Source organism: Hippocampus guttulatus, chromosome 5, assembly GCF_054856545.1.
Source record: "Hippocampus guttulatus isolate MCC_2025c chromosome 5, RoL_Hgut_1.0, whole genome shotgun sequence".
NCBI lineage: Eukaryota > Metazoa > Chordata > Actinopteri > Syngnathiformes > Syngnathidae > Hippocampus > Hippocampus guttulatus.
Window position 1 is genome coordinate 17,672,441 of NC_141265.1, and position 13,624 is coordinate 17,686,064.

Genomic DNA, 13,624 nt, shown 5'->3' on the forward strand with positions numbered 1-13,624 from the left:
AAAGCCCACGTCCTTACTTTCATGCTTTAAACTGAACAATTCCCTCAATATGGCATCTTACATACCAAGTAGATTCCATTTGACAAAATCTGCTCCGGATCATGGCTTTAAAGTCTGTATTACGCCCCCTTAGGCCACGTCGTACATACCAAAGTCTCAGCCCAAACATTTGCTCCTGGCATTCTTCATCCTTGTGCTATGTCACTTTCAACTTGTAACCATCTACTATTTTGTTTGTGAAAAAGTCTCAGATGCTAAATAGACAACACGACTGCGTTTGGTTCATCGAGAGACATCTACTTCTGGACCTTTGTCAACGAAACGCATTTGAGGACACAAAATATCAGTATTATTTTTGATCATTATTGATAATGATGAATGCAGCATGTGAGTGGCAGCGAAGCTGATGAGTGCATCGAACAGAATGACGCTCATTTTGCTGAAACAAAAGAGGTCTCTACTCCACTACTATAGTTCAGACTCCGACAATGCAGCCATATTAAAGGACATGAAAAAGGAGAATGAATTATTATCCAATAATGATAGGAGGGCAGATGAAGTTTCTCTATTCACAAAAGACAAAAACGTTGTTTTTCTCAAACATGCGCATATGGTTTGCGTCGAGGTGCTGTGGCTTTTTCCATGTGCAGTGTGCACTTTATTCAATTTGCCTCCCTCTCATTAGTTTAAACACTGCCATCAGGGAAGACCGTTTTATATCCTGACGCCAAGAAATACATTTTAAAATATGCCCCAAAATGAAACACTTGCTCCAACTGAACACATGACAAAAACAAACCATGTTGCCTTGTCACACATCTGCTGATTGTTGTGAAAATGCAATCCAATTAACACTCCTGGAGCGGCCATATCTGTCTCCCACCGCCAAAGCTGGACCGCCCCCCCCCCCCCCCCCCCCCAAGACTCCAAAACAGACCTGCTGGGAATTTTCCATGCTGCAGGCTGATGTTGTGCACTTGAGAAATGTCATGCTCTCCAAGTAACCGGAGCAGGCATGGGCGACTGGGATGGTCAAAACATTTATGGCACTGCAATCAAACTTTCTGATATTTTGCAATAAATCATACTTTATCTAATGCACATGCATGCACACGCACTATTTGTTTAAGGTACGGCATCTATAGGCAAACCAAAAAAATCCATCCATCCATTTTCTGATCCGCTTATCCTCACAAGGGGGTGCTGGAGCCTATCCTGGGTGTCTTCTGAGAGGAGGCGGGATACACCATGAACTGGTTGCCAGCCAATAGTCAGGCACACATAGACGAACAACCATCCGATCTTACACTCACACCTAGGGACAATTTAGAGTGTTCCATCAACATGCCATGCATGATTGTGGGAGGAAGGAAGGAGTACCCAGAAAAACACGCAGGCATGAGGAGAACATGCAAACGCCACACAGGAAGGCTGGAGCCAGAGTCGAACCCTGCACCTCTGTGAGGCGGAGGCGCGAACCAGTCGTCCACCGTACCAAACCAGAATACGTCAATCTTTAATGAATCCACAAAATCAAAGTCAGTGGTTTTAATACATTCATATAAGGGTTTTTTTTCCTTTTAAAGTTACAGTGCTTTCATTTTTGGAAGAAAAATACATTGACTAAGCACATTGGCGCCAAACTAATTGATCTCACTAATTTCTACTGTGCTCTTCAAGCCCCACATGAACATGAAATATTAGTACAGTACAAAATGTTTTAATGTCCTCATTTCCACAACAGACATATGTAACCATGTCCACAGATTGTAAAAAAGTTGTCATGAAAATAATTAGCATTAAAAAAAGTGCATGAGCTACGTGGGGAAAAAATGGATAACATGAGAACTAAATGTTAATCCGGTCTCATTTTATTACAGAGAGTGGAGAAAACTTTTCCACTAACCAAAACCAGTAACAAACACACCATGAGGCAAACACACCAAATTGCCTGGGGCTGCAAACTTGTCATAAGAACTTTTTTCTCCCCAATTTAAAGCAATTATTGTTTCAGTCTTAATTCACTTTCTTAAAAACACATCAAAATGCTTAACCTACGATAATCATTTCCAGTGCTTCGTCTTCCTTATGGATTTGCCTTGACCCCCCCCCCCCCCTCCCCCCCGTTCGTTAATGACCACATGTTGAAACTGCAACAACCATTATGGTACATGAGAACAAGATTCGACCTTTTTAGTTAACTGGTGACTACAATTGGATTTCCAAGTCAAACAATGCCTCTTAATAATCTTGTAATTTCCCCATTGCGGGACAAATAAAGGATATCTTAATTAGCTAAACGCAAACTGGAATGAAAAATAAAACAATCGTTTGGTTCCGGCCATTCACGAAATGTTGCTTCAACTACGAAAACACAAAACAAAACAAACAAAAAAACACAGTTTTCCAAACTGTTTCAAGGTTGCCAAGCTACTGTTTTTGTTTTGCTGCGGTGGCTGCACTAAAACCACAAGCCCATATGGGAACCGTGTGCAACTTTCCAAACACACTCGACTCAAAATATTCAAAAACCAAACAAAACTCAATTCTTATATTTGTTCCCTTCTGTAAGCATGCTGTCGAATGTCGCGCACAACCATCAGGCTTCATACAGTGGCGTAACCGTGCCGTCTTTCCACTCAATCAGGATTTCTCCTCGCTGCATTGTTGGGGAGGAGAGCGGGTAGCGCATGGCGTGTTCCGTTAACGGGGCTCTCTCACAGGGCACGGGGGACCCCGGGATGCCCGCCTCTGGCTTTGGAGTGTACGACTTCAAAACACACACCACCTTTTTCCTTCTGGCTCACCCGGATGAAAAATTTGAGACAGTGTGAGGTGATTGGCTTCAAGTCACAGTTCTTTACGTTGGCGTGTCGACACTCACCTATTGGAGTAAACGTTGAAAATAAGAATGACCGTTCCAAGCACGAGAGCCAAGGAGCTTAAAACCAACATGGTTATTTTCCAGCTCATGCCTGTAAAGATACATAAGCGGTACATCATTACTTTCCAGCAACGACTCGTTAACTTTTCTAAACTCTTTGCACATGTTTTATCGACTTCTATGAGATGCAGCATACTTACAACAGTGGGTTCTCAAACTTTTCACAACAAGCAGCTTCTAAAAGAAAAGTACTTGGCTCTCCAATTACCAGCATCATGACCAACATTAAACTACAGTAGTGTAGTAGGCCAAAGTGTTCATCAAAACAAGGCAGAGCTTTTACTCATAAAAAGTATTTCTAATAATATTTTAAGACACCGTAACATTATTCAAAGACTGAGGATGAACACTGCTCTCAAGAAAAAAAAGAAGTCCTTAAAAGACGCTTCAAACAAAATTTACTTCACATGAAATTTAAATAAAAATTCGACCTACTGTATATATAAATGTTTGAATGTTTTCATGAATGTGTTCTACAAAAGAACAACCATCATCCGAATGTACTTTAGTTTTAAGTTAATATAATTGAACTGTATTTAAAATTAAAAAAACAATTGTTCACATTACGCAGTTTCTGTTTAGTGATTCTTTCATGTGACTTAAATGAACTTCACTACTTCTTATGGTCACTAATATATTGCAAATGAGATGGGTTTTATTCGTAGATTAATTTAATTTGAAATCTTCTTAATATAAATTCAAATCACATAAATTAATGGATGAATGTAATGTCATTATATTACTGTACATATTTTCTAAACCTCTCTTTACAACTAAATAAATGAAGCTTGAGCTCATCTGGATAATATACATGTAAGTATCCGTCAAAGTAAATAAATAACAATATAAAATCATAATAATTTATGAAGTGTGTTTTATATCTTAGTCTGGTCAATTAAGAAATGATTTGTCAAAGAACTCTGGAGGCCTAATCGGATATTCAAACTCAGGAGAAGCACAGGCAGGAAAGATTCTTTTGATTTTCTTTGCTATAGCCCCGTCTAGTGGTGAAAAAGCAAGAGTTCATCTCGTTGCTACAGTAAATTAGAGTTGAGAGCTGAATCAAACATGTGCTCTCTTCAAATGACACAAGGAGGAATCCTTTGAAACATTCATGATTGTACCATAGTCCATCGTGAAGAAAACCATGGTGGGATCCTCGGGGGACTTTGTGCTTTGGGAGAAAACATCAGACACATCTCTGACTGCAAATTCTTCGGTGACTCCATCACTAAATGCAGCTTCAACTGTCAGGGAGGGAGAAGACAAATACATACGTCAAATTGAATAGATCACAGATTGCGACAAAATGGCTGCCCTGCATCCGATAAAGGGAGTGGATGCTCACGTCTAGATTTATGTGAAACCACAACAGGAATCTGGATTTCCATGACATGACAAAATGAATGGCAGCTGGCTGAGTGCCAGCGAGAAGAAAATATCGATTGCCGCAACAGTGCACTTATATTAATTTGAGACAGCCAAAGATTTCTTACAGGAGTGGTAGGAAGTCACAAACGTCTTTTTTTTTTTTTTTAACAAATCAGTAACTGAATCAGTACTCCCAGTCCAAATAACTGTACTTCCATGTATTTTTGCCACCTCTGCTGTAACAATCATTTGCGTTTGAAAAATACCATATCATCATACCCACTAGAATTATATATTGTACATTGATTAGAGATTAGCCATATTGATGAGCAATTAGCCCTGATAAGCAGGTAACAGAGAAATACAGGGACTAAAATGTCTCCATATTGAATAAAAATAGCTCTGCCGGTGAGGTCATCTGCAACAACACACGCCACGTCAAATCAACCCTCCCCCACACAAATAGATTAGATTTCACAGAGTTGATTACCAATGTTGTCTGCCGCCAGCAATTGTTGGACTTGCTTTATGATATCAAGCCACGCCTTATTCTTGACCTCGTTTGTTTTGGAGGTGGGGGGGGGGAATATCAAGCGGCCACTCTCGGTGTCCTTCATACTCAGTATACAGTACACTGGATGTAATCCTCGCTGTCGTATAGCACTTGAAACATTCTTGTCTCTGATTGAGTGCCAGGGTACGACTTGAAATGGCTCCCATTTAACAAGCATTGATAAACAATGTAATCTGATAGACAGAAAAAAAAATATGTTGAGTTTGAAACTCATTTTACTCAAAATATACCAATCGTGTAAATAACAAGGATTTAAAAAAATATATATATTTTTATTGTGGGCTTTAACTGGCAAACAATTGCCCCGACAGTCAAAAGGTACAATTTGTTGTACGCTACAGTAATCTCAATATGATTGATATAAAAGAGATTCCTTCTAGCCGACATTGGATTCACTCTTTTCCCCCCCACTGATAACTTCCATATTACTCTACTGGCTTCCGTCGGTTACTATTTTCCTCGCTTGCTATCGAGAAACCTATAATGTACAACAATGTACAATGTACAACCTGCTTTTCTGTCCATATCCGAGATAGCACTTGGTAAGAGGATCGGTTCCATTGATTTCCCCAGAGGGTGGTGTGCTTGGTGGTTTTGATAGTGGTGCTGGTGGTGTTTTGTGTCCCTCCCTCCACACAACAATGTTTGGTTGTCCAGCGTCCTCCACCTGCTGCCCTGCTTGTGGATCCAAATAGAATGGGACAAACACTTTTTTCACAAAATACCTAAAGAGGAAGTCAAGTCAAAGGTGTTCTTTGCAATCATATGTTTTAGGTGACCCCACTAGTCTTAATATGGGATTCGGATTATTATTGGGTTTGTGGAATATGAATGAAGCAGAAAAATCCACCTGCTTGTATCCATTTAAGGGGGCGGTCATTTACTGACACTTGCTGTCGACTTTAGATGACATCACAGTGCCTAAGCACTAAGCTCGCGAACGCCACGTGATCAAACCAAGCGAACAGGCGAGCCATTCCAATTATTTACCTGAGCCCTTCGGCTTTTTCAGTCAACAGTAAGTGAGAGTACGTGCGAGGTAAAATGGCCGCCCTCTGAGTCGATTCGCATATTTTTACACTTCACATTTTGCTGTGAACTGTCGCTAGCTGTGATGACGACATTCGGTAAATAATAATAATAAATTTTATTTATAAGCGCCTTTCAAGACACCCAAGGACACTTTACAATCAGGAACAAAAACAATAAAACACAGAACGAAGCTTGAATAGAGTAAATCCTCACCTGTTTATGTTCCCGTGATAGGAAGACCAAAGTGGATTCTTGCGTAGCACTGAGGTGCAGCCCCTTACCGAGCAAAGTCAGGTGGCCTTTCTTGGAACAAGACCATTGCTGGCTGCCTGCATCACCGCCCATCTTTGAGGCCTGCGCTAGCTGGCCACCAGCCTCTTCATTTTGAAAGTGGCAGGGTTGCAGATGCACACCCTCAAACTGCTCCTCGGGAGCAGTCAGACACTCCCCGGTGTACTGGTTTCGGAGAGACTTGCTCTCAGGCAGCCACAGCCATTCTTGGAAGGCTGAATGCGTGTCGCATTGTCCCAGCGACACCCTCACTCCAGGGGAACCATCCTGTACTTGAAGGCATGTGCCCAGCAGCTTGTTTCGGATGTTTAGACCAGAGACTTCTGTGTAGGGGGAAGCAAAAACAATTGAGATGAAAACTGTTAATACTCAGCAAAGACAAAGTAATGTGTTTACACAGTACAATGCTTATATTCATTTCAAAATGAGCGTATACATGAAAGATGTGGCGAGTCAAAATGATCTTGAGTATTGTTTTTTCGTCAGAGGTGTCTTTCTCTCACAGAGACGGCGGGCGACTCACAATAACAACCCTAAAGAATGATTCGCTGCATTTAAAAACTTTGTTTTTTGGTCGAATCAAAATGATGTAGTATGTAAGGGCTGAGAGAAACATGCTTGCTTCTCAGCATTGCACATGACAGTACTGCACGTGCATTATTTTAATGTACAAAAAGCATTAGCATTGACGCTAACGCTTTTTGTACATTAAAATTAGTTAATGTAAAAAAGTACATTAATAAAATGCTTGACACTAGTTGGCAATTGACGTGTCTAAATGTTGCAGAGCTTTCTTCAAACTGGAGTCCTGGAAAAGCTCATCGTGCAAAGAAGTAACATTTCAAACAAACAGTACGGTTGTTTGCTTAGCTTTTTTTGTGATATTGAACGACTAAAGATGCAAAGAAGTAACATTTCAAACAAACAGTACGGTTGTTTGCTTAGCTTTTTTGTGATATTGAACGACTAAAGACAGCAGCGTTGGTCGAAACACCGTGACGTGACGCCAAAAGCAAATGTTGGTAAGAGTAGCGAGACACAAAGTTCATGAAAAACAAACTGCCAACAGTTCGGTCAACAAACAGCTTCGATTACAAGATCAACAAGCTCTTGTCATGCCTCACCAGTGAAAATGATGAGTGGAAGGAGAGAAACAGACTTCAGACTTTTCCCCATGGCTGCAAAGACTTCAGTGGGCCACTCGGATAGAACAAGTGCAGGCAGCTGGAAAGAAGTGGACTGACTTCATGCTGCCTCTTCGGCGCTCTTGCGTGAATTACTGAAGTGAGTGGATGAATGGAGGCAGGGTGGGGGAGGCGGTGGGGGCTCTCCGCATTCCTCTCCTCAACTCCGAGGGACCGCCATTCACTCCCCGCGTCGCTTTTCAGTTATAAGCGCAAATTGTTGCCCGATGAAGTGTGAGCCATTGCGTGAATATTTACACGCCCGCAGCCCAACTTTCTTTTTACCACCCAGTAGAAATTTGACCTCAATTCTATTCGAGCCATAGTAAATTCACTTGATGTTACTTTATTGTTAAATACTGTAAAACACAGGTGTCAAAGTCAAGGCCCGGGGGCCAGATCTGGCCCGCCACATCATTTTATGTTGCCCACGAAAGCAAATTGAGCATGTAAAGTTCCACGATGCATGCAAAAGTCTGAACCAAAATTTCAAATTGTCATGTGTACTCCACAATAACAGTCAATATTCTTGACTTCTGAAAACGAGTTATTCATAAATTTGTTGTGCGCTGTGTATGTAACACGTGGAGGTGATTAAACATATGATTATATGATTTCCCAAAATTCATAAAGGCCCTCCTCGGCAAACCGTAAATGTGGCCCGTGAAATGAGTTTGACACCCCTGCTGTTCAAGCATTACTAGTTTTGAAAAATGGTATTCATTTTTGAAATTGCACGGCTCGTGTATGCAATATTTGTGCAGGACTGTATTTGGCCCACTTCCCACAGATTATCCATCCCCCCGCCCCACCTTTTTTTTAATACTGTTGAGTATCTCTTGATTGGTTTGAATGCTTCTTCTGTACTGTATCTCCTTCCAGTGTGCAAGTTGGTTTTCCTCCTTCTGACCACACTCACAGCAGTCGGTGATCTAATCCGTATGCATGCAAATGACCAACAGTGGGGCATAAATCTGTTAATAGAAGAGAACATTGTTCCAAGTTGAATAGGATTGTCCACTCATTATGGTGAAAAATGGGACAGCTCTGGAGGGCGATGTGGTCACATGATGTTTTTCCTCTGTTGTGAAGCTTGACTAAAATACCACATACAGCAGTGAAAACAAACCAAAAAAAAAGGGGGAAAAATCTCATATTCACGATTTTAGCAATAATTTTGATGAATTAAGTAATTATGATTTGATTTTACTCACGAAAGGTGGTCAACTCAGCAGGAAATTCTACCCAAATTTATTTAAAGGTCTCTCAGTTTGTAAATCCCTGGTCGTCCAAAATGCAACATGATGCTGGCATGTTGCGCTGTCAAGCAAAATATACTAGGAAGTAGACGCACATAAAGTAAAATGTTACATCACTTTTCCAAAATTGTTCTAAATGGAGAGGTTTCAGCAGCGATGCCAAATGTGCTACTTTGTGGCATATTATGCCTTACAAAATTCAGTCTTCGGTATAATAAAATGCTGTATGTGAACTGTGGAAAAAAAACCAACAACAAGAGTTGGTTAAAACAAATCGGTTTATAGTGCAGTGACACAAAAAAAACATGGCAGTCTCAACAGAACTTGCAGTTTAAAATCATTATAAACAATCACACAAAAATGTGGTTCCGTTTGTGACAACTGTTGTGTTATTCAAGAAGTTGTACTGCATGTGCAGTTCAGGACAAAACAATTCCGGTTTATTTTGGATAAGTGGTAGAAAAAATCTTTGATTCTAGAGAATGATTCAGAGACAAAGTCACACCCCCCAAATGTTGCAAATGATTCTTTCCTCCAAAAAGTCAGATAAAATAAGGCGCAACCTCTTGTCACTTATGTCATATCAAGCTAAAAGATGCCAACTCAGCAAGTAAAAAGTAACTTTAACTCAAAATTTGTCCAGTTTATGAATAATTTTAGGCATAACTGTACACAAAAGGCAGAAAGAAATGCATTAAAGCAGTATAAGGCCACTAAGAACAGTCCCCCCTGATACAGTTTATAACCTCAAGATTTTTTCCACATATCAACTTATATATATATATATATATATATATATATATATCCATCCATTTTCCGAACCGCTTGATCCTCACTAGGGTCGCGGGGGGTGCTGGAGCCTATCCCAGCCGTCTTCGGGCAGTAGGCGGGGACACCCTGAATCGGTTGCCAGCCAATCGCAGGGCACACAGAGATGAACAACCATTCACGCCCACACTCACACCTAGGGACAATTTAGAGCATCCAATCAGCCTGCCATGCATGTTTTTGGAATGTGGGAGGAAACCGGAGCACCCGGAGAAAACCCACGCAGGCCCGGGGAGAACATGCAAACTCCAGACAGGGAGGCCGGAGCTGGAATTGAACCCGGTACCTCTGCACTGTGAAGCCGACGTGCTAACCACTGGACTACCGGGCCGCCCTATATATATATATTTCTATATTAAAAACAAAACAAAACAATACATGGACATATGAGGACTCTTACATTGACAACATTTTAGCGTTTGTGATTCATATAGTCAGATCTGTGTTATTTGGTTTCCCTTGACTCATCATTTGCAGAGGACGGGAAAATAAGTGAATAGGCTGGAGGAGGTTCATCCGATTGCGACAGGAAATTGGTGGCACTCATGTAAGGAGGTGGGTCGTACGATGGTGCAGATGGAGCTGGGTGTGATTCTGGTGGTGCTGATGGACCCGGATGGGCCGCTGGGGCAGACGGATGCGGGGGGAATGCTGGAGCGGGTGGCTGAAATGCTTGTGGATTCGGCGGAGGGTGAAGGACACTTGATGACGATGAGTGTAAAAACGGAGAGCCGTACGAAGACATTCCTGGATTGAAACCCCACACCATGGGCGCGGCGGGACCGGGATTCATGGCCGGTGGACCAGCATGGCTCGACGGATTAGCTGGATAAGAAGGCGGAGTTACCGAATACGCTTGGTCCCCTGAGTATCGGTGTGGGGATGGATGATAATGAGGTGCGCTGGCTGCTGCAGGGTGTAAGTCACTACTGTGTGAGGCCCAGCTAGGCCCAGAAACGGCCGACCGTGATGCAGATGCGAGGCTTGGAGGTATGATCATCACCGGGAAGGTTACCTCAGGGTCAAAGGCAAAACTGATGTCAAGATACACCTGAGGGGGAAAAACAAAAAATGTCATACACTGTGAGTCACCCTGCTAAAATATGGCGGACTAACAAAACAGCTAGAAAACCTCAAGATCCGGGAAGTCTGAAGAGGAAAACAGACATTCCAGTCCAAAAGTGACATCAGTGCATCAAATACGTTCACAGTTAAAAGGGGGAAAAAAGACTTTTCAAAGCACATGTACAAATCATGAATAGTTTCTGGGGTCAAACAGTGTCACAACTGTTTCGAGACATTACCTTTAAGAAGTATTCCACGGAGATAATATCACAATTTTTGATGGTCGGCTCCTGATTAGTGGGAATCTTCACAGCCCACCTGACCTCCTTCTCCGAGTGGGCTCCAATATTCTGGCCGGCCATCTTGTTGACAGTGCTGTTTTCATGTTTGGTCCGACCGCTGGCGGTGTAGACAATAGCCTGAGACAAACGCACTTTGGGCGTCATGTCACTAGAAGAGTTGTTGTTGATTTTTGCAACAACCACCGCTGTTTCTCCTGACGTAACCACAACATAAAAGGATTAGGATTTATTTGGGCAAAGGCGCAGACTTGTATGTCATACTTTGTAAACTTTGACACTTTCTCTGGAAATGTGAAGCTAAATAAAAAATCCAGCCATGGCGTCTTGTGTGTAGGAGCGTCCACATGACTGACCTGGGGCGTAAGCCGTCCTATCAACAGTGACCTCCATGTGCACTTTTCCACTTGAGAAAATCCCCAACTCTTTGTCTTTGACCGCAACTTGTTTTAACTAGGAAAAAAAAGAAGTACAAAGTCAACAACATTTTCAACATTATTTTAATAATGATAGATTAATAGTGTCACAATTTTCCCCAGGCCAGTTGTAATTAACTTTTAGGAATATGGAGTAAGATTTTGGAGTAATGCCCTGAAGTGGCACAAGTCAGAATTCGACTGCAATTTCTTCTGCACATTGCGTGCGGCGACACATCAGCCTCGCAGGATTAATGCTGGGCGTGTGTGTGTGTGTGTGTGTGTGTGTGTTTTTTTTTAGGGGGGGGGCATTTGAATGCGTTTCTCGTAATGCCAAGAATGACCAGGAAAAAAAACAGTTGGTAGTTTTCTGCAGGTACATGTTTGTTAGGATAATTGAAGGCTGCCTACAAGTCTGGATGTACAGCAAGTGTGAACATTTTTCTATCTGTGACCTGGTTGGCGACCAGTGCTGGTTGTCACACAAAATCAGCGGGGATAAGTTCCAGCTCACTCTTCAGGACAAACGAAAATAGATGGATGGACATAACAAACCATCAGAGATTGTAGATGTGGGAAGGATTTGGAGTGAAAAATGATGATTTTGTCAGCAGTCTTGTCAACTTTCCAACTTCGAGACAGCTTGGCTTCAAGCATGTAGACAATTTTTCCATGGGTGCCCTTGAAGCTTGAAGGCATGCTCCTGTCATGGAAGAGCAGCAGATGCAGAGTGTAAACCACGCGATCAAGATTTCTAATCACGTGATCGGATTGGGACATCCCTAATTATGTTACTTACGTTGATGGTATGGTAAAGCTAAAGTTATACACATGGACACCCGGGGGAAGAACAGTCTCTGTAGATGAGAAGAAATTGATTTCATGAGTGAGAGTATATTTTCAGATTGAGAGATTATACTGATATGGAAATCAAGAATCAAATTATGAAAAGTGCAATATGAACACAAGTCATTGTAAATACATCTGAAAGGAGCCATATCATTTTTCAGTGATCAGTTTCCCGCAGTTAATTATAGGCATATACTGTATATATATAATTATATATTACCTTTGGCACAATGGCGATCTAATCTAAAGAAATATGAGGTATTTTGGTATATATAATGTACAATTTATCCTGTTCAGGACTGCAGGAAGCTGGGGCTGGTCTCAGCTGTCAATCACAGGTCAGTGACAACTATTCACTGACATTTACATCCCATTAAATGGGAACTGAGGGAAGAGGAGTAAAGTAGTCTGACACACCGTGACCTTATACTGTTCATATAGCTGCCTTACATAAATCATGACAAATACAGAACCACTTAGGGCAGTGATTCCTAACCAGTGGAGGATGGGAAATGATACATTTTGACTTAATTGGTGTAAACGTAATCTACCAACTACTAATAATGTACAGTAAAAACTGTATGTTAAAACATCGAGACATGCTGCACCGCCTACCATTGGCACTTTCCGCGATTAAAAAGTGCTTGAGTTTGAAGTATCGACATCTCGCCGAGTGCGTGTGGTTGTGGTTTCCACTCCTCGTCGTCCAGCGTACTTGGGCGTCCCCCTTCACTTTGACGAAGAAGCTTTGCACGGCTGACGGCTTTTCCACGGCCAGCGTTACTTTCCCCCTTATGGTATCCCCCTCGGAGAACGTCCCTTCCTCGTTTAGCGCGTCGTAAAGCACCGTTAAGCTTTTAATAGCGGGCATATTTAGTTAAAGAGTGGAAAAGCGCCACATTTAGAGGAACAAAGAAAATGTCACGCAATCGATCGATACGAGATTTTTAGTTTCGTTTTATCTACGACCCTCACTCACCGTCTTGGAAGTTGAACAGGCCACTCCCTATCAATGTGTCCGCTGTCCAGACATGCCAAGGTCTCTGCTGCCATCCTACGTTCAAGCAAGAGACCGAGGGAGAACGTCAACGCCATTGCGATTTCAGTAGAATTGAACTCCTTCTCGAAAGTAAACGTAAAAAAACCCCCAACCAACCAACCAAACAAACAAAAAAACCATTTTGTAATACTGTCATATTGATCTTCTCAGAAAGGGTGGACAGATTAATACAAAAAATCCCCAACGGTCAATTGTTTGTTTGTTTCGCCTATATTTTCCAGGTTTTTTTTTCGTTTTTCCATTTTCCCCTGTTTTTGGAATTGTTTTGTTTTGTTTTTTTAAATTTGTTTTCACGTTCCCCCCCCCCCCCCCCAGAATATTATTGTTTGAATTTTTTAAAATATTTTCAGAATATTTTTAAATGTCATAAAAAATATACCCCCCACCCCGCCAAAAAACAAACAAACAAATAAACAAACAAACAAACAAACAGAAACATGTCATTGCATAAT

The 13,624-nt window shown here is 41.6% G+C and overlaps 2 protein-coding genes across 3 annotated transcripts; both read right to left on the reverse strand.

The window, feature by feature from the left end:
- Window positions 1–1,503: 1,503 nt before the first annotated feature.
- LOC147205306 (uncharacterized) lies at window positions 1,504–7,541 on the reverse strand. 2 transcript variants are annotated; one of them, XM_086112495.1, is made up of 6 exons: window positions 7,337–7,541; window positions 6,135–6,535; window positions 5,399–5,564; window positions 4,069–4,191; window positions 2,885–2,975; window positions 1,504–2,798 (listed from the first exon to the last, which is right to left on the reverse strand). In XM_086112495.1, exons 1-6 carry the CDS (start codon window positions 7,386–7,388, stop codon window positions 2,600–2,602), a joined length of 1,032 nt encoding a protein of 343 aa, XP_085968621.1. In that variant the 5' UTR covers window positions 7,389–7,541; the 3' UTR covers window positions 1,504–2,599. The 2 variants fall into 2 exon arrangements, with proteins under 2 accessions (XP_085968621.1, XP_085968620.1); XM_086112494.1 differs by having other exon boundaries at window positions 5,399–5,567; window positions 7,337–7,539.
- Window positions 7,542–8,915: 1,374 nt separating this feature from the next.
- LOC147205307 (arrestin domain-containing protein 3) lies at window positions 8,916–13,077 on the reverse strand. Its single transcript, XM_086112508.1, has 6 exons — window positions 12,728–13,077; window positions 12,063–12,120; window positions 11,819–11,966; window positions 11,204–11,300; window positions 10,788–11,044; window positions 8,916–10,534 (listed from the first exon to the last, which is right to left on the reverse strand). Exons 1-6 carry the CDS (start codon window positions 12,981–12,983, stop codon window positions 9,929–9,931), a joined length of 1,422 nt encoding a protein of 473 aa, XP_085968634.1. The 5' UTR covers window positions 12,984–13,077; the 3' UTR covers window positions 8,916–9,928.
- Window positions 13,078–13,624: the final 547 nt, after the last annotated feature.

Bases quoted from the DNA above. Each gene is read 5' to 3' on its own strand.
- LOC147205307 (XM_086112508.1), bottom strand. From the start codon at position 12,983: ATGCCCGCTATTAAAAGCTTAACGGTGCTTTACGACGCGCTAAACGAG. The intron at 11,301-11,818 runs GTTTGTTATGTC...TTTTTTTCCTAG, and splicing joins CACATCTACAATCTCTGATG to TTAAAACAAGTTGCGGTCAA. The intron at 10,535-10,787 runs GTAATGTCTCGA...TTTCCCCCTCAG, and splicing joins CCGTGGAATACTTCTTAAAG to GTGTATCTTGACATCAGTTT.
- LOC147205306 (XM_086112494.1), bottom strand. From the start codon at position 7,388: ATGGGGAAAAGTCTGAAGTCTGTTTCTCTCCTTCCACTCATCATTTTC. The intron at 5,568-6,134 runs GTGAGGATTTAC...TGGATCCACAAG, and splicing joins TATCACGGGAACATAAACAG to CAGGGCAGCAGGTGGAGGAC. The intron at 2,976-4,068 runs GTACAATCATGA...GTATCTTTACAG, and splicing joins TTTCTTCACGATGGACTATG to GCATGAGCTGGAAAATAACC.